This window comes from Phyllobates terribilis, unplaced genomic scaffold (genome assembly GCF_046119375.1).
Source record: "Phyllobates terribilis strain yellow unplaced genomic scaffold, ASM4611937v1 Scaffold_4__5_contigs__length_816908805, whole genome shotgun sequence".
Classification (NCBI taxonomy): Eukaryota; Metazoa; Chordata; class Amphibia; order Anura; family Dendrobatidae; genus Phyllobates; species Phyllobates terribilis.
In genome coordinates, this window is record NW_027362764.1 from 74,301,893 (window position 1) to 74,322,835 (window position 20,943).

At 39.7% G+C, this 20,943-nt stretch overlaps 1 protein-coding gene across 2 annotated transcripts; it reads left to right on the forward strand.

Moving 5' to 3' along the window:
- Positions 1 to 10,667: 10,667 nt before the first annotated feature.
- On the forward strand, positions 10,668 to 20,698 carry COMMD3 (COMM domain containing 3). Of its 2 annotated transcripts, XM_073677502.1 has the most exons (8): positions 10,668 to 11,071; positions 18,671 to 18,782; positions 18,891 to 18,954; positions 19,053 to 19,087; positions 19,196 to 19,256; positions 19,340 to 19,396; positions 19,477 to 19,536; positions 20,343 to 20,698. In XM_073677502.1, the coding sequence occupies exons 1-8, from the start codon at positions 10,933 to 10,935 to the stop codon at positions 20,400 to 20,402; spliced, it is 588 nt and encodes a 195-aa protein (XP_073533603.1). In that variant the 5' UTR covers positions 10,668 to 10,932; the 3' UTR covers positions 20,403 to 20,698. The 2 variants fall into 2 exon arrangements, with proteins under 2 accessions (XP_073533603.1, XP_073533604.1); XM_073677503.1 differs by lacking the exon at positions 19,477 to 19,536.
- Positions 20,699 to 20,943: the final 245 nt, after the last annotated feature.

Here is a 20,943-nt window from a genome sequence, read left to right on the forward strand (position 1 = left end):
ACTTTGTGTTGGCATGTCACATAAAATCTCCCAAAAAAAACATTTAATTTGTGGGTGTAACGTGGAAAAGGTTCATGGGGTATGAATCCTTTTTGAAGGCACTGTACATGCAAATTTTGCTGTGTGACTGCTGAGGATATTCTACAGAAATGTCTGCATCAAATCTGCTACATGTGCAGACAGCCTGAGGTTGTTAAATCTAAACACAGGAAAAAGCCAATGGAAATATTCCTCTAATTTGTTTTGGCTTGAAGATTCTGCTGCAAAATATTGACAAAATCTTGAACATGAAAGTGGACTAAAACTTTTGTGTCATAGTTGTAGGGCTAGCGAACTATTTCACCTACGACACAAGATCACACACAATTGCCTGTTTTCAGTAGGCCATTTGTCAGCTTTGCAATATAGACTGGAACATCATCAGAAAGAGAACACAAGCTTTAATCTGATAAGCCAAATTCACACATCCAATTTGTCATACAAGTGCTGTCATTGTTTTTTACGGACAGCACACTTAAATATTATATTCTATGGGGCTATTCATATGCAAACTTTATTTTTTGTTGTTGAACAATGGTTCACATTAAAACATTAGAGACATGTCCTACTTTGGTCCAAACTCAAGTGAGTGGGTGTGCACACAGATGCCATAGAAGTTGCATTTGTGTACTGTCTTTCACTGACTGGTTACTAGGAAAAGCTTGGGAAACCTTTATCACACTGAGTCTTCCAGAAAAACGGATGACATACAGATGGGAAACATCAACACAATGACCAAAGACAGAGGAAAATCAGCTCATTTTTTGCTTATCAGAATAAGAAAACTGGCATGTGAATTTAATCTTATACTACTGAAGTTATAAAGTTAGGATAGTAACATTATACAAACAGATCTGTATGCATCTGTCATTCCCTGGTCACTGGGGGTGCTGTTCTTTATAACTTCCTGAAGTCCACTGATATTTCTCATTAGTTCTAGGATCTAAGGGGTAACTCTCTCCTTGTGATGAGTGAAAAGCCAGGCCTGGCATGTCAGAGTGAGGAGACTTATACGCCATGCATGCTCCTCTGGGAAATTAAATATGCAAATTGCCTCTTCAGATAGCAAGAGGACTTGATATCCAATGCCACCTATTGGAAGTAGATTGCTGCTTCCAATAGGTGGCAACAGCGGTCAAGTTCTCTTCCTCTCTGAAGAGGCAATTTACATCATTAATTCTATAAACATCCTGCTGCACTGACTGTAACGACAAACCAAGAAGGGAGTGTGCGCCACTAATAAGGCTGCTTGCAGGAAAGCTTTTAAAAATAAAAAATACACATCTACATTAGTAGAAAAATAATACATGCTATATTTCTCTTTTATGGATTTAACCCTAATTAATTAAATCCATGGCAGTGGCTTACCTTCTGTGAAATCAAAATCCCCAAATCTGTCATCAGGGGAGAGTTAAAGAAGCACTCCCATCAAAGTTTTTATCCTCTTAATATATTGCAGTCATCATATTATTCAGCACAGTGCATTTACAATTGCTCATTTTGCCCTTCTACCCAGTTAATTCTTCTCTTTTCCATTAGGTCTATGACATCACGTGATTAAAAACTGACTAGCTGAATCCTTTTAACCCTCCGTCACATACAATAGGCCTGATAGGCACATCTCTTTTACTTTCATTTCTCCTTCCTCACCAGATTATGAGGAAATCCCCTCCCTCCAGGTAGTCTCCTGTCTCTAGCAGCACCTGATTATGTGTAGTCTCTTTTATTACATCCCTATGAAGGTCACTGATCACTTTTAGAGCACTGAAATTGCAAACATTAGATATTATAGGTATTTTTCTAGCCTGCGCCTGACAGTCACATTGTATGTGAACTCGTTAGAACCGATATTGTATGTGATGGAGGGTTAAGCTCCATGTAGAATCAGGAGGTCAATTTCCCCTGCATGAGTCATCACTGTAAAAGTTCATAGCAAGGGGAGAAGGGAGCAGCTGGGTCAGGAGTTGAAGAGGAGGATGATAAATGCAGGGACAAGAGATTTCCTGTTTCAACATAGGGCAGAGAAAAGAGAAGAATTAGCTGGGTAGAAAGGCAAAATGAGTAATTGTAAGCAGGGCTGCCACCAGGAATTCCGGGGCCCCATACTGGCAAATTTTTTGGGCCCCCTTAAGATTCCGCCCAGGCTCCACCCCAGCTCCGCCTTGACCTCAGCTCCACCTCCACTCCTCGAACCTTCCACAGTCCCACCGCCCACACTTGGAAAAACTCCACTTCTGCACCCCGTCCTCACCAGTCACACATTAACAGTTCCCATCGAACACCATATCACATACATAGCCAGCAGCTTTTGTTTTAGCCAAAAGGTTTTTTATGCCCGTCACCACGTCAAGGAGCCTCTTCTGGCCGGGTCCTACTCTACTGTACACTATTAAACATTTCTTATAATACCCAATACTCTTTTTAGGTATATTTTTATTTATTTTTATTTAAGGGAATGTGTCACATACATTTTTTAAAATGACCAATAATATCACATACATGGAACAAATACCATCACACCATGACTAGATCACATATTACCACCACATAGTGACCGAATAATACCACACACAAGGAACAAATACCACCACACCATGACCAGACCACATATTACCACCACATAGTGACCGAATAATACCACATACAAGGAACAAATACCGCCACACCATGACCAGACCACATATTACCATCACATAGTGACCGAATAATACCACATACAAGCGAGAAATACCACCACACCATGACCAGACCACATATTACCATCACATAGTGACTGAATATTACAATACTGATCATTAATAAAAAAAACACAATACTAATATAACCATAATTGCCATTATACACTGGAGCTACGTACATAGTAGACAATGTATAGTGTCAGTGTACAGATAACACACTGACTAACAGGTGACCTCTCTAGTTGAAGTCCTTCATCTTCGCTTTTCCTCTTAATGCAGCAGAGACCGCCATCACTTCTTCCAGCCAGGACTCGTCTCTGCATAAAATAACACAGTTATCTAGAGCACCGCTTCCAGAGCACATTCCCCAATTTTTCCCCAAATTGTACACTACACCAGATGAAGAAAAAAAGCGACATAGTGTCGCCCTGCACAGTAACATGAACCCCCCCACACACACACACACACACACACACACTGAAAACTGTATCCTCAAAAATAAAATACATCACAGCAGTAATAATATCCATAATTAGCCCCTACAGTAATATCCCACATCCTGCATCCATGTCTCCATTCTGCCCCCCATGTCTCCAATCTGCCCCCAATGTCTCCATCCTGCCTCCAATGTCTCCATTCTGACCACATTGTCTCCATAATTAGCCCCTACAGTAATAATGTCCCACATCCTGGTCCCATGTCTCCATCCTGTCCCCAATGTCTCCAACCTGCCCCCATTTGTCTCCATTCTGCCCCCATGTCTCCATTCTGTCCCATGTCTCCATTCTGCCCCATTGTCTCAATCCTGCTCCTATTTGTCTCCATTCTGCCACCATTGTCTCCATCCTACCCCCATGTCTCCATTCTGCCCCCATCTGTCTCCACTCTGTCCACATGTTTCCATTCTGCCCTCAATGTATCCATTCTGCTGCCAATGTCTCTCCATTCTACCCCCATGTTTCCATTCTGCCCCAATGTCTCTCCATTCTGCCCCTATTTGTCTCCATTCTGCCCCCGTTTGTCTCCATTCCGCCCCCGTTTGTCTCCATTCCGCCCCCATGTTTCCATTCTGCCATCAATGTATCAATCTTTCCCCCATGTCTCCATCCGGTCCCCAATATCTCCATCCAGCCCCATGTCTCTCCATTCTGCCCCCATGTTTCTATTCTGCCCCCATGTTTCCATCCTGCCTCATGTCTCCATCCTGCCCCCATGTCTCTCGATCCTGCCCCCATGTCTCTACATTCTGCCCCCATGTTTCCATCCTGCCCCTAATGTCTCCCATTCTGCCCCCATGTTTCCACCTTGCCCCGGCTTTACAAAAAAAAAGTTTTTCCTTATCTTAGGGCACACCAGCGACGCCAGGCTGTCCCATCATCCGAAGCACGGTCGCTAGCGCATGACAGTGATGTCATACACCAGCAACGTGCATCCTGTGATAGGCTGGCGGCTGTTAACTATTGCAGTGCGGTAAGCCTCACGCACGGCAATAGATTTAAAGTGAACGTGCACCCTTACTGGAATATGCAGCCCCCTCTGCTTATCGGGCCCCATACGCTAGTAAAGGCAGTAATGCCCTGATGGCAGCCCTGAGTGCAATATAATATGATGAGTGCAATATATTAAGATGATAAAACTTTGATGGGAGTGCTTCTTTAAGACACCCCCATAGACATTACTAGCTCCTGTTAAAATCAGCAGGCTTGAACTACGTTCATTTAATGTGCATGGGAACCTTGCATCATCTTTCTAATACAACCTAGCATGAACAGTTACTTACTAACAGTTGTAAGTCATCTTTGGGGAAAAGTCTGGCTGTACTGTTCTCTAGAATTAGGTAGTCCAAAAACATCATTGACCCCTTCATCATAATCACTTCTTTATCACATGAGCCTGAATTTCTGAGAACCTGTTTGAAATTTAGATTTGTTCCTGTAAGGCTTCATTCACCTTTGCATTATTTCCGTATTTTTGTTCCTGATGGACCCCACTGACTGTAATTGGGTCCGTCTGGCAGTAATTTTTCTGCACACTATTTTCATATGTGAAAATAGACTAATACAGAGAATATCAAAAGAGGCATATAAAGCGATCTATAGAAGCTGTACATACTAGATGAATGTTGGGCTTTTTCTGCCCTTAGAGACCAAAACAATAGGTTATGATGGATTTTAACATATTTTTTTGTTCCTAGAGGAGATAAGCCGCTGCCAAAAATTTCTAGTAGCAAAAGGAGTCCCATTTCTATCACCAAGCGATGTGCTCCTTGTCCTAACACTTACCAGGGTTAGACCTCATTCAGACATCAGTTTTTCACATACAAATTATATCTATGTTTTTTTCTTCCACATTCCAAAAATTCCTGTGGAGCACCAGAAGGGTTAATAAACTTCTTAAATGTGGTTTTGATCACCTTGAGGGGTGCAGTTTTTAGAATGGTGTCACTTTTGGGTATTTTCTGTCATAAAGACCCCTCAAAGTGACTTTAAATATGATGTGGTCCCTAAAAAAATGGTTTTGTAAATTTTGTTGGAAAAATGAGAAATCGCTGGTCTACTTTTAACCCTTATAGCTCCCCAATAAAAAAAATGTGGTTCCAAAATTGTGCTGATGTAAAGTAGACATGTGGGAAATGTTATTTATTAACTATTTTGTGTGACATATCTCTCTGATTTAAGGGCATAAAAATTCAAATTTTGAAAATTGCTAAATTTTCAATATTTTTGCCAAATTTCCGTTTTTTTCATAAATAAACGCAAGTGATATCGAAGAAATTTTACCACAATCATGAAGTACAATATGTCATGAAAAAAACAATCTCAGAATCAGGGGGATCCGTTGAAGCGTTCCAGAGTAATTACCTCATAAAGTGACAGTGGTCAGAATTGTAAAAATTGGCCTGGTCATTAACGTGCAAACCACCTTGGGTTGTAAAGGGGTTAAAAACACTGATGAAAATAGATCAGTATTTTCAGTACAAGCAAAATCACTGACTTCTGAATGAGGCGTTATGCACAGGAGGATGCAAGTGTAGCAATTAGATCACTTCATCCTGCTGCCTGCACTGGGTTTCAATCAGAAGGAGGTCACAACTCATTGTTAGTGCTGAGTTAGGCGAGTTTAACTTTTTGCTAGTTGTTATTGCTGCAAACAGGGCATGGGAGGAGTCGGGGGCAATGCCCTTGTACAGGGGCCGCTATCAATATACAAAGGCACAAGGAGGCACTATTTCTATATGGAGGCACAATGAGGGTAATATTGATGTGTGCAGGCGCAGAGAGGTACTCATTCTACACTGAGGCACAATAGAGGCTCTATTACAGTGTGGAGACACCAAGGGGTCATTATTAACGTGTAAGAACAGTGGAGGCAATATTACTATGCTGAGGCACAATAGCTGACTATTTCTGTGTTGGGATACAATAGGGACACGAATTCTGTGGAAGCACACTAGGGGCACTATTATTATGTAAAAACACAATAGGAACATTATTATACAGGTGCTTCTCACAAAATTAGAATATCATCAAAAAGATAATATATTTCAGTTCTTCAATACAAAAAGTGAAACTCATATTATATAGAGTCATTACAAACAGAATGATCTATTTCAAGTGTTTATTTCTGTTAATCTTGATGATTATGGCTTACAGTCAATGAAAACACAAAAGTCATTATCTCAGTAAATTAGAATACTTTATAACAACAGCTTGAAACATGTTTTTAAAATTCGAAATGTTGGCCTACTGAAATGTATGTTCAGTAAATGCACTAAATACTTGGTCGGGGCTCCTTTTGCATCAATTACTGCATCAATGCGGCGTGGAGGCGATGAGCCTGTGGCGCTGCTGAGGTGTTATGGAAGCCCAGGTTGCTTTGATAGCAGCCTTCAGCTCGTCTGCATTGTTGGGTCTGGTGTCTCTCATCTTCCTCTTGACAATACCCCATAGATTCTCTATGGAGTTAAGGTCAGGCGAGTTTGCTGGCCAATCAAGCACAGTGATACTGTTGTTTTTAAACCAGGTATTGGTACTTTTGGCAGTGTAGACAGGTGCCAAGTCCTGCTGGAGAATGAAATTTCCATCTCCAAAAAGCTTGTCGCCAGAGGGAAGCATGAAGTGCTCTAAAATGTCCTGGTAGACGGCTGCGCTGACTTTGGTCTTGATAAAACACAGTGGACCTGCACCAGCAGATGACATGGCTTCCCAAACCATCACTGATTGTGGAAACTTCACACTAGACCTCAAGCAGCTTGGATTGTGGCCTCTCCACTCTTCCTCCAGACTCTGGGACCTTGATTTCCAAATGAAATGCAAAATTTACTTTTATGTGAAAAAAACACCTTGGACCACTGAGTAACAGTCCAAGTCTTTTTCTCATTGGCCCAGGTAAGACGCTTCTGGCATTGTCTATTGGTCATTAGTGGCTTGACACAAGGAATGTGACACTTGTAGCCCATGTCCTGGATACGTCTGTGTGTGGTGGCTCTTGAAGCAATGACTCCAGCAGCAGTCCACTCCTTTTGAATCACGCCCAAATTTTGAATGGCCTTTTCTTAACAATCCTTTCAAGGCTGCGGTTATCCCGGTTGCTTGTGCGCCTTTTTCTACCACACTTTTTCCTTCCACTCAACTTTCCATTAATATGCTTGGATACAGCACTCTGTGAACAGCCAGCTTCTTTACCAATGACTTTTTGTGGCTTACCCTCCTTGTGGAGTGTGTCAGTGACTGCCTTCTGGACATCTGTCAAGTCAGCAGTCTTCCCCATGATTGTGGAGCCTACTGAAACAGACTAAGGGACCTTTTCAAACGCTTAGAAAGCCTTTGCAGATGTTTTTTGTTAATTATTCTAATTTACTGAGATAATGACTTTTGTGCTTTCATTGGCTGTAAGCCATAATCATCAACATTAACAGAAATAAACACTGGAAATAGATCACTCTGTTTGTAATGACTCTAAATAACATATGAGGTTCATTTTGAATGAATTGAAGAACTGAGGTAAATTAACTTTTTGATGATATTCTATTTTTGTGAGAAGCACCTGTAATGTGGTAGCCTAGATGGGGAATTATTACGATGTGGAGGCAAAATGGGGGCATTATTACTTTGTGTAGGCACAGAGGGGGCATTATAACAATGCTGACGCATAATGTGGGTATTTATACATTGTGCATGTACAGATAGGGAGAGAAATTATTACTATGCGGAAGTACAATGGAGGCATTTTTACTAGGACATTTGTCACCCCCGCTGATCAGCCGTTCCTAGTTTGAGGCAGCCGGATGTGATCAGTTATGCAGCTGCACAGCTCCGTCATCAGTATAGTAACCGCGGCCGGGTACTGTACATCCGCCTCTATTCAATTGAATAGGGTAGATATGCAGTACCACACTGCAGCCACTATGCAGTTGATGGCGCTGTGCTTTTCTGCTCCATAACTAAGCAGATCCTGTTGTAGCTGGCTCTGGGAATAGCTAATTGCCAGGGGTATAAGGTGTCGCACCCCCCCCCCCCCCCCCAATCTGCTATTGATTACCTATCCTGAGTATAGGCCATCAATATTAAATCAGGGGTGTAGTTAGAGGGGCTGGCAAAGCACATGTTCTGCATCCTGGATGCCAGAAAGGTTGTTAAGAGGGACTCTGCTAAGACAAGGTTATTGTGTACAAATCTAGGAGAACAAATCATATTCTTCACCCAGGTTGAAGGAAAGCCTAGCTATGCTTCAGCATAAACTTCAATTTTATCCAAACTAGTGTAAAGTGGAAGACATGTAAACCTGACAATTAATTTAACTTTTTACTTCACATTGTTTCTTGGAAATTTAAAGCATTGACAAAATGGGACAGTTTTTCCACACTGCAATAAATGACTCTTGTTAAACTATTCACTTCTCCCTATCCATCTCTTTTACACTACCCCTTAGGCTAAGTTTGCACAAGCATATAAAACGTCCAATTTTCATCCAGAAGAAAAAAAAATGTTTCCACTATACTGTGATCCGTATGCAATCAGTATGGAATCTGTTTATTTTTTTCAGCAGTTATTAAAATGTTCAAGACCAAATACAGTTTTTTATGTTAAAGAATTATAATGTATCCGTAAAATAGGATGCGATACAGATGATCCATATGAGATCCAATTTTTAATGCGCACCCATGGACTTGAATAGGCGAGTCTCATCTGAAATAGGGAAGAGACTAGTGCTTCCTGCGATTTTATTCACACGGACACTTGGTCTGTGAAGAAAAATTGTCATTTGAACTGCCCTATTAAATAACATTGGTCCGAGTGCTGTCTGTATTTTACACGGACAGCACTTAGACTAAGGCCACGCCCTCACTATCAGTATTTGGTCAGTATTCGATCAGTATTTTTTCTCAGGAGTGGGAGCCAAAACCAGGTGAGGAACAATCAGAGAAAAGGTATAATAGAAACAAGTCACCAATTCTGCATTTATCATCTATTCCTGGTTTTGTCTCCCACTACTGAGAAAAAATACTGACCGAATACTGATAGTGGGGCCGTGGCCTAAGGCTGTGTGAACATCGCATTACTGTTATTATTTCTTCTCTTTTCTTATATGTAATTAGAGATTTGTTTACCATTTTGGAAATTTTTAAGAAAATAAAATATGAATCCGGGCACATTGTGCACAACTAATGGCATATCTGATTTGCATGGGTGATTTCACCGCAAAGTGCTATGGTTTTGTGATCCGATAATTTGGAGTAAGGTCTTCAAAGTTGAAATTTGGCAGTTTTTCACTCCGTGGCTGCCGCATGCAACCAAAATCACAACTGTAATATTTCGAAAGAAACACCTGCAGCCGCATATAGAAATGGTACTGGATGCCTGGCTTAAAGAAGTGTATTACCCAAAAACATGCAGCCAATAACCCCATTACAAATCCATGTCAGGGTATCTGCACACTTTTGCCGAGTTTTGCAGCAGAAATTTATTGGAAACTCCAAGTTTTTTATAAGTTTGAGTTTTTGATGAGGATTTGGAGATTTTCGGTTCTAATAATTCCTCTAAAACCTCAGTGTGAATGAACATACCGTTAGGTTGGACTCATGCAGATGTAGGTGCAAACCAGTCCAGTCTTGGAAGATAATACACGGACTGACCGTGGCTCTCCCAACCCGTGTGTCATTGCGGTCACCCTCAGGTCGGGAGGCCTGTGGTCAGTCTGTGTCCATGCTTGGTCTGCATGAGTCCTTAGGGAATGTGCCAGCGGTGTTTTTCTGAAACATCTTTTCTGATGTCGTTTCTTTGCCACCGGCGTCTCTTTTTCCTTCTATATAAAAAATAGACGCGGCTGCTAAACACAAGCTGCCAGAAGACTAGCCAGATCACTTTGTTTACCCACTTCTTGGCTTTTGAAACCTAAAATGGTTAAAAGAAGTGACAAAAGACGGAACATGTGCCCAGCAATGTCGTTTTTACATTTTGTATATGTTCATTCTTCGTAGCGTTTTTGTTTAGTTTTTTTGGGGGAGGAGGGGGAGGGTGTGGGGGGAGTACTTTTTGGCTTTTTCAGGTGGGTCCCAGGCAGAATCTGCCTGAAAAGAAAGGCGTTGTGTACGCACATAACCCTTAGGGTATGTGCACATGGTCAGGAGCCGCTGTGTGTGTTATAAAGCATCAAACCCGGCAGCAGCCAGCTGTTACAGCATAGTGGATGGGATTTCTAGAAATCCATGCGTCTGCGGCTTACCTGAGGAAATTGACATGCAGTGCGTCTTTCCAGACCGCCGCAGCATGTCAATTTCTCCGGGGGGGGATCCGCTTTCCCCATAGAACTAACCTCTATGACTAAAGTCCGCTGGTGGAAAAAAATGGCGTCACTCATTTGCATAAAGTGAGCAGAAGCCGCGGGCGGCTATTCCGCCGTGTCGGGCCCGCAGGCGCCTCCAGACAGTGTGCACATACCCTTACATTGAAGTAAACCAGTTCTCAGAAATGCTTCTACACAGAACCTCAACAGCAGCCTGTGACTGAAGCCTTGCTGGCTTTGATGAATCTCCCTCTGCTTTACACCTCAATTCTCTGCAATCTATGGATCTCCAGCTGTTGCTAAGCCACAACTCCCTGGGGGCTGTAATAAGCGGACATGCTGAGAGTTGTAGTCGCTTGACTACAAGCTGAAGGAGTCGCTGTCAGCTGGTCTGGTCACGTGGTGCGGGGTAGAAGGTCGCTCGATCACAATGGAGCTGTCGGAGGACTCGCTGAGGGGATTGCATCGCTTAGCGGATCCGGCCCAGTTTAGTGTTAAAGCTTTCAGTGTTGTCCTCCGGGCGGCCTTCCTGAGCCTGAGCCCGGACCAGGCCGCACATCCTGCTCTAGGTAAGGGAGAGTGGGGGCAGGGACTCCGCCTGCTGCTGCCGCCTTTGTGCCCGCTGTGAGCTGTGCGGGCAGAGCCGGGCACCGGGCAGCCGCAATGTGCAGTTCACATTACTACAAGCTTTTGTTCGCCTTCTTAGCGCTGGGCGGCATTTCTCTGGCAGACAACCGGGAAGAGGAGGGAGGGGGAGCCGTGTGACAGGCCGGCCTAGCAGCAGCTGGAGGGACACACAGCCTGCCAGTAGAATAGGGCAGGTCGCTGCTGTTACTGGATCTCGGGGGAATAGTTACTGAGAAGACAAAAACTGGGGCCACTGTATTGTAACTGTCCTGTCCCAGAGATCCGACCCTGCTGCCCGGGGCAACCATTCACAATGCAGTTTATAAGTGAAGGCTGGATGCTGATTGGCTGCTGCGGACATCACCAGCTCTTTACTCCAATTGCTGCTACATTTTCAGTTATAAAGTAACAATTGTACATGAAATTGACGTCCCTGGAACAAAAGACTAGAACTCTGCCTCTAATTGTTTCCCCACATTGATCCACACAGAGTTGCATCGTTGGTAACGTCCAGAAGCTGCCAGGCTGTACCTGATTGCTCTAGTTGTCACAGTTTACCGTCGATGACACATTGGATCACTGGGTAGTCACTGATACATTTGTAGGTCTGTATGTGTTTTCAGCCTCTGGATGTAAATAAAAAGACTCTCACTCAATTCACTGACAGCAAACAGATTTAGTCTATCGGAAAACTGCTAATATAAAGCTGTGACATACCCTGATGTGGGCAGCTGATGGGATGGCTCTCCTGATTATTAGAATTGTTATGTCTGATATAAAAATTTAAAAGGGCTGACCACTTTATCTTTATTTTATCAACAGTGTTTTGGGGACATAATATTTATATATTTAGTAAGCAATAAAAAAAATTAAGTTGTGCTCAGGATGAGCTTTTGCTGCGTTTTTGAGGCTACATATTTGAGTCAGAAACACAGCATACAGTTTCAGCACAGTAGATGGAATTTATAGAAATCTCCTGCCCACTGTGCTTTTTTTTTCTACTCCGCATAAACTGACTTGCGGTCTGGGTTTCAAATCTGCAACATGTCAATTTCTCTTGCGGTTACGCTGAGTTTTATATGTGGGTTTTCCCCATATACTTGTATTAGATGCAGAAAATCCGCAGGTAAAAAAGCACTTGCATTTCTATTGTTTTTAGAAATCGCATGTGATCCGCACATGATTGTATCTATAAAGTTTTGTCAAAGCTATATACCAGGAAGTATCAAAAACAAAGCAACTTTGTTTAAAACATGACATACGATAAGGCCAAATTCACACATCAGTATTTGTAAACCAAAAGCAGGGATGGAACAGTCAGAGCAAAACTATAATGGAAACCAGTCACCACTTCTGCATTTTTCACCCACTTCTGGTTTTGGCTTACAAACACTGATGTAAAATACTGAACATGTGAACGTGGCCAAAAGAGACTAAAAAACGCAAGTCTAATTTACTTTGATAGGTGCAGAAAATCTACAACATCAAAAGCTCATTGTGGGAACTTAGCCTTAGAGGTGCTCCTCTTGTTTGTACAGCTATCCTGTTTACAAAAAGATCCCTCCTCCAATTACAAATCAGCTTTGCCATGTGCACTGTCTTTCTATTGGAGGAGGCTGGCGGAAATGTCTGGTCACGTGCTCCTCCACCAGAAGTCATCTGGTGGACAGGAGAGCTATGCTGTAGTTGAGGAAGGGTTTAGGAACAAAGGCAGAAGAATAAACTGTATAATAGTAAGTTACACACAATCATGTCCTCAGCACATTGAGTAAAATAAAGATAAAATGGTCATCCCTTTTAAAGGAGTTCTCCATTGTAATAAACATACCTGTTGAAGCCCTTGTGGCTCCAGCTATTCCTTGCTTATAGGGCTTCACAAGTGACATCCGGTCTACAATACATGTTGTTTGCAGTCAATCAGTGGTCTCATGCCATCTACCTCAATATTCCTGCAGAGGCCATTTGTTGTAGATGGAACATCACTACAGAAAGGTGTTTCTGCATTACCTACCTCTGACCATCATTTTTTTTTTCTTTAACCCTCCGTCACATACAATATCGGTTCTAACGAGTTCACATACAATGTGACTGTCAGGCGAAGGCTAGAAAAATACCTATAATATCTAATGTTTGCAATTTCAGTGCTCTAAAAGTGATCAGTGACCTTCATAAGGGATGTAATAAAAGAGACTACACATAATCAGGTGCAAAAAAAACCCATTTACTTAACATAAAACTAATAACTCTGAAATACAAACATTTCAAAACTCCCGCCAAATAAAAGAGATGTGCCTGTCAGGCCTATTGTATGTGACGGAGGGTTAAACTGGCTACCCCTTTAACTATAATGCACACTTCTTTCCGTTAAAGATATGAGACTCTTGTGGACTACAAAGAATAATTTTCATTCCTATCAAAGTGACATCTGAATGTGTCCTGTTTCTTATGGAAAGCCGCCATGTTTTGGTAATCCTGTACAACCCCTTTAATGACCTCCAATATGTGCAATAGAAGAAGTAGAACCAACAAAGGCTCTAATTGTGACCAATGTTATATCATTATATATATATTTTTTCTCCTGCTGATACAAGTAAGGGTATGGTCATATTTCTAGCATTGGACCTCCACCCCTCACCCCCCCCCCCCCCCCAAAAAAAAAAAAAGAGACTAAAGGTTGGTGCAAGTACAGAGAAGGTAGTCTGAATTAATATGAATAAATATATATGATGACATCCAATGAGGGTTGTTCACTACTAGGACACTTCTGAAACCTGACCTGCCCATGACATTTGAGCTGCCTTTGGTAGTCTGCATAGGGTAGGGTATTCTGCAACTGAATTACACAATGATAATGTGATAACTGAGCAATACTGACATGTGGCCATCAGGAATTAGTATAAGGCTATGCTCACACATCATGGTTTTTTCAGCGTTTTTTGATGCAATTTTTTTTTTTATGCAAATTTTCAGCTGCCTTTTGCAGTACCAGCATAGTCTATGAGAAACCAGAATTCTATGTTCACACATCATGGGGTTTTTTTGTTCAGGATTTTGTGCCATGCATGGTTTTTTGAAAAATTGAGCATGTCACTTCTTTCAGTGTTTTTTGACCCATAGGATGTAATGCGTGGTGAAAAAAACGCATCAAAAACGCTAAAAAAAAAAAACGCATCAAAATTTGTATCAGTGTTTTTTCAGCATTTTTGATGGCAAAATAAATTGGTATTCTTTTTTTCCCCAGAACTTTATGTACATGCTAAAAAGAGACAGAAGGACAGTGAAAAATAACACTGAAAAAAATGCACCAAAAATCAAAGAAAAATCCTAAACAAAATGCCCTTGAAGATCAGGTTTTGCTTCAGAAAATTTATGCCAAAAAAACATGATGTGTGAACATAGGCTAAGAAAGGCCCCAGCTGCCACTACTGGTGACCACAGATACTGTGCCTATAATATTAAAAAAAAAAAAAAAAAAAGAGTAGTCACTGATACAGAAAGTCATTAGTTACTAAATAGAAGAAGGGATTGGACAATGTTGATAGAGGTTAGGGGCGGTAAATTAACAGCAGCAGGGAACTGTAGGATTACAGAAAAATAGTTTTGCTATTAGAATTTGGCCATGAGGCATTGTTGGATAGGTTACATTATTGGGGCTAAATTTTATTATATATAGCAAAAGAGAGAACATGGAATTGTTAAGTTTAGTTTGTATTCAGTGTATTTCAGCTCTGTCCCTTTGCAAATGTATATTTTGTTTTACAGATACTTTAAGAACATAAGGCTGGGGTTGTCGCGCAACAACAATTTTCTGAAAAAGTTGCTTAGAGCTCTGATTTAAATAGCACAGCCAAGGTGCCTACAAGTCGCATGAAAATCGCATGCCTTGTGCAACTTGCATTGAAGTCTATGGCAAGAATGTCGCATGCAACTTTCAACCGGCGACAGAAAATCCAATACATTTGAAATACATATACGATTCTGTCACAGATCGCAATGCATCACTATAGGAAATCATGACATCCAATGATGCAATGTCTTACTGAGATTTCATGCCTCTATGTAGCCTTAGCCTAAATAAAACATTTATGAAGTGCATTTCATTGTTAAAAAAAAAAAACAATTGTTGCCCTTTATGAATTTGGTTACTCCTCTGTTTTCCAAAGGGCCCCTGAAAAATTTGAGTTGTAAATTGTTTGCTTGCTTTGGGTGACTGTTCCACTTTTAATTTTCATAATTTCTTATAAAACTCCCTCCTTATTAGTGGCCTACATTTTTAGTTATTAGGCCTCACCAACTTAGTGCTGTTTTAATAGAAATAGATTCTAAAAAAAATATAGGCATGAGGTCATATTTACAATCTGAAGTTTTTTTACATTTCCGCTGCTAAAAATCTGTTCTGTTCCTCTGAATAGGGTAGTTTCAGCTGCAAGTTTGTGGATAGGACATCAGCAGATCTTTGTGCAACAAATCTCTTGGGAGTGAATGTATGATAAGATTTCTCAAAAACTTAAAAATTGCAGCTTTGTCCTGCTCAGGCCTTATAATTCATAACCCTAGTGTTCCTCAGTCTTGAAAAGGCCACTTGCACACATTCAGTATTTGATCAGTGTTTTACATCAGTATTTGTAAGTCAAAATCAGGAGTGGAACAGTAATAGGAAAAGTATAATAGAAACACCTGTGCCACTTCTGCATTTTTCACCCACTCCTGGTTTTGGCTTACAAATACTGATGTAAAATACTGACCAAATACTGAATGTGTGAATGTGGCCTTATGGTGAATTTTATCACAAATGCTGCAGCTGGGGACTGGATGTCTACTTTAAAAAAATTATAATAATAGGTTCATAATTGAAAGATTAAATTCAAAGTAGTTATTGTCATTGCTTGAAATATGGAATCTTTCACCATGGTTCCTCTAACTTGGTTCAAACCTGTCTGATTATCTGCTGCAATGTACCAAGAATATACTGCTATCACTTGACCAGTGAATAATTGAATAAATCTAAAGACCATAGTCATTGACAATAATGATTATTATATTTGGTTATTAAAACACTTATTTAAAAGTAGTTGCATTTTTACCTGCCTTTTTCCCCCCAAATGATCCTGTGTTATTTTGTGTTTGGAGACATTTGACAAACCAGCCAAACTAGTACTTAGTTTAGCTTATTTATTTCTATATTGGACATTGTCAATTACTAATGATTTATTTTATTCAAATTCTTTGTTTAGTTGTTTTATGTATGAGTGTCAATCACCATGATGTCAATATAATCAAAGCTGAATAAATAGTTTACTATTTTTGTGCATTTATTTTACCATTTATATTTTTTTAATACAAACAGAAACAATTTATTCTTGGTGAGCCAGTGATAAACATCACCTACAAAAAAAGGTTTACACACACACACACTGAATATGGGTGTATGTGTACACTGAATATGTGTATGTGTGTGTGTGTGTGTATATATATATATATATATATATATATATATATATATATATATGTGTGTATAAATAGGTAGATTATAATTAAATATGATTCTTGTTTGAATTAAATGCTCCTTCCATGTGCTTGTATTCAGTCATGTTGAAAAAAAGACAAATATGCCAGAATTTAAAGATATGCATTAGGGGAAATTATAGTATGAATGCTATTTATGTCTCTCCTGCCCTGTGAACATTACAAAGTACAGGGCCTTTCAAGGAGTAACTATTATGATATTCCTTGTTTATATAGCACAATTGACAATAGCACATGGAATCACAAAGACATAAATATCATCTTCCAACCTGTTTACTGTCCTCATATGTTGTATAACTTCTATAATAAATCAGATGAAAGAAAGAACCTTAGAAATAATGCAGGTGGCTAAGAGCAAATTATCATCGGGTTTCTTCTTATCATGTACAAATAGTGAATCACAATAAACGTTTACAAAGCTGTCATTTCATTCATCGATTTAATGTTAAATTCCCTGTTGGATGTCGTATTGATATTATCTGTCTGTCTTTCTATCTTCATATAAACTGCTGTATATTATTAGCATTATTTACTATCACTGGTTACATTAGGTATGGTGTTTTTGTTTAGGTCTTATCTCCAGCTATCTAACGCTGATTTCTATGTAGTTGCCTTGTTCTGTGTGTGGGGTAGGCTTCTGTGCTGGGCAGGAGTTGGGGTGCTGTCCAGTTACCCGTATTTAATTAGCTGTACTGCTAATTTTCTTGACACTCCCAACATTGTGACTTGGTAATGAGGAGTTCCTTCATTTTTTTTCTTGGCACTGGCCTCTTTTATAATATCTTCAGTTCTTTAAAATTAAAAAAGAAAAACATGCTGGAACTTGGTGAATTATGGAACATTGCACCCAGGCTACAATTCTAGTTATTTATAGCCTAATGACAACTGTGACATCGTACAGAGCTAATTCTATTACTCCTCTCATGATGTGTGTTATTCATAGGTCTTGTCTCATGTTGTATCTTCAGAAATAAATGTATGTGAGATATGTGTACAGGTCTGTCCTTTACTATTCTGAAAATAGATTGTAAGTATTGTATGGCTGGCATTTGTGATTCAGATGAAATAAAAGGGGACATTGCTGTTTAGCAGTTTCTTAGTCCTCTTATGTGGTAAGAGGCAATCGACTTTGTTTGCTGAAGCACAATTGTAGACACACAATGGTATAACCAAGGATATTTCATTGCATTCTGCAAGTGAATATACAGTGGCATCGCTATTGTTTGTTTTTCAAGTGATCTAAAATAGTAGTGGATACATAGATGGTGTATAAATATTATAAAGCTGTGGATACATAGATTTATATAAATATATATGTCTGCATATACTGTATATGTGTCGATATATCTTACGTGTTCATAACTCCGATGTATAACTGTCAGGATAATAACACCTCTGTGATAGGACAGGGGTTAACACTGCATGTCAGGTCGGCTAGCTCATATAGATGGGGGGCTGTGGGTGGGCACATGCAGCCTGATGTTTGGTTCATAGTTTTGACTTGTTAGTAGTTGTCACATTAGAAGAGATTGTGTGTGTGTGTGTGTGTGTGTGTGTGTGTGTGTGTGTGTGTGTCACTAGTTGTGGGCGGCTGAATGCAGTGCCAGGAACTGTACCTTGTGTGTATGTTAGTTTTGCTGTAAATGGCCTCTCATTAGCGCTGACACTGGGGGAAACTGCTCATTTACCAGTATTACAGATAACGTATCAGCACATCTCTAGTAATGGCAGCGGAACACAGATGTATGTAGGCTTCACAATGGGAACACTCTGCAAATGATGCTGCACCTGGTATCCCTTGTTCTTTTTTAGGATATCATTATTTCATTTACTTAATTTAATAAACCATTCATGTGAAATAACCTTCATAATCTTATGTTTTTAGCTTGTTTATTTATTCTAAATGTTCATTATTTGAATGGGTGAAATTAATGTTTCTATACACATTGCCACTGTGGTCTATTGATGAAGATTCTTGTGACCTAATTGATCCCTGCATGTTTGTGTTGATCTAGATGACACAGTGTTTCAGCACATCCCCCCATGTCACATAAAAGAGTGTCAGGCTGCAGCTACTACGTTTATACTTGAAGCAGTGAGGAACAATATAGACAGAGCAGCTCTCAGGTAACTGCTCCTTAATGTCTGCAAATACATATTTTTTCTTTGGGGTGGGGGGTGCATAAAAAAATATATCTTCATCCTTTGTTTTTCCAATTGCTCATGTCCCAACAGCACATTCCTGGAGGACTGCAAATTCGATAAGGAGAGGACAGAGCATTTCTGGACAGAATACCAGGTTCATTATGCTGTTGTATTTGGTTATTTTTAATATGCTGTTATATTTGTTTCCTATATAAAAAGTACATCAGTTAATCAGTCTCTGCTATATTCCAGAAACACAGAGAATCACTTGATATTCTACTAGAAAAGTGAGTGTCTTTTAACTGCAGAAGCAGCTCAGGCATCACGTATCTCTATACAGATGGGCTTTAGATTTCAGTTATATTATTCTAACTAGTGAATGTTTATTTACCCAGCATTGGTAGAGTTCCCCCACATGTGTCGGATGTGTCCTGGCGTCTTGCTTATGAAATAAAGGTGATTTTATACATATACATATTAATATATACATTAATGTAATCACACATATATTGTAGCTAAAGAGTTGGTTTCCTCTACAGACTAATCAGTTGTACAAAACCCACCGACCTTCCTACTTGGTGAAATTGAATTTAGAGGTAAACAGAATTTCTACTGGTATTTATATTATAGTTTAATTCTCAGAAATGTTTCCTTTAAAATCAGCTTTTTTTTTTAGTCTCCAGATACAAGCCAGGCCGAGGACATTAGTTTTAATTGCTCGATGGAGCAATTACAGGTATATTTAAACTTGCATATATATTTCGTATTGTCTGCAAAATGGGTATTCGTGATCATATTCACAGTATAGACCTAACTAACACAAAAAAAAGATAAATCTGATAATTATAGTTAGACAATTACATATTACATGGCTTTAAAACTTCCATGCCTGTAGCCTCAGTGCACCTGATAAGATTCCTTAAATACCAGGTAATCTGTCAAGGTTTGCTGTTTGTCAAGGAATGTGATGTATTTATTAAAGCCTAGTACATGGCTATGAGTAGCGCCAGAAATGTCAACGGCGTCCACAGATGATAGAATATATGTCCTTGATTGATTACATTACTTGCCATTGTAGAAACATGTGGCTGGACTGCATAGTTGTCTCGGCTTTGTAACTTTATCTCTCCTGGTTTTACATTATTAAAGTTATCTGAAGTCTATCATTATTATCTACCTAATAGGGGTTTCTCAAACTTGTATCATTCAATATGACTTGATGTTTTTTTGTAAGTGTTTGATTAAGCTACGACAATGTGGCAGTGTACAGATTCAATAGTGTGAAGAAGCCGGCTTCTTTTGACCATCACGTGGAATTTATGATGCAGTTTTCTTTCAACCAGAGACTGGAATAGATCCTACAATTAAGAAAAAGTATCAGGGAAATACTTCTCTCTTTTGTGTTTGCATCAAAAATTGCATTCAGCCATGATCGCAGATAAAAATTGTTATTGTCAGTAACTACGCATATTCAATACATATGTGTGTGCATTTATGTATATAATGGATTTCTGTGTGTAACCCTGTTTTGCTGTTTTGTAGGACTTAGTAGGGAAACTTAAAGACGCAGCCAAAGGTTTGGAGAGAACATCCCAAATGTGACAGCAGAATTTCCCACATCCACAGAAGAAATTAATTGTTACATATGGACTATTGTTGCATTCCATGATGTTGACATACTACATACGATACTGTCAGACTTTATTACTGAATACTAATATCTACTGTCTACTAATTCCACTTTGTGAAGCGTTTGCTAATGGCAGTTTCCTGCAGATATCTTTCACCATGGCTCTCAGGACTTGGATAATCTAAACCCCTCCCCGAATTTGATTTATTCTGTCTATATTTTGTATGTCATTTGTCAGCACAAAAAAATAAATATTATGATGAAAGCAGATTTTGTCGTTTATTGTATTTCTCTCCTTGCTCAGTTGATATTTATCAGTGGTGCCATATAAATCAGTTACCAAAACTACTGTGGTATCCTTCAGTGTTTGTGAAGCACAGATCCATAAAGAGAGTAAATGCCTGGTCGCTGTGGAGACTCTTAATGCAACACAAGTAAAAGGATATACATTAATAAAAAAAGACTACAATTTGCATGTTTTCAAGGTACCGAATGGTTAAAACAATTATCTTT

Bases quoted from the DNA above. Each gene is read 5' to 3' on its own strand.
- COMMD3 (XM_073677502.1), top strand. From the start codon at position 10,933: ATGGAGCTGTCGGAGGACTCGCTGAGGGGATTGCATCGCTTAGCGGAT. The intron at 18,955-19,052 runs GTTCATTATGCT...GCTATATTCCAG, and splicing joins ATTTCTGGACAGAATACCAG to AAACACAGAGAATCACTTGA. The intron at 19,088-19,195 runs GTGAGTGTCTTT...TTATTTACCCAG, and splicing joins CTTGATATTCTACTAGAAAA to CATTGGTAGAGTTCCCCCAC.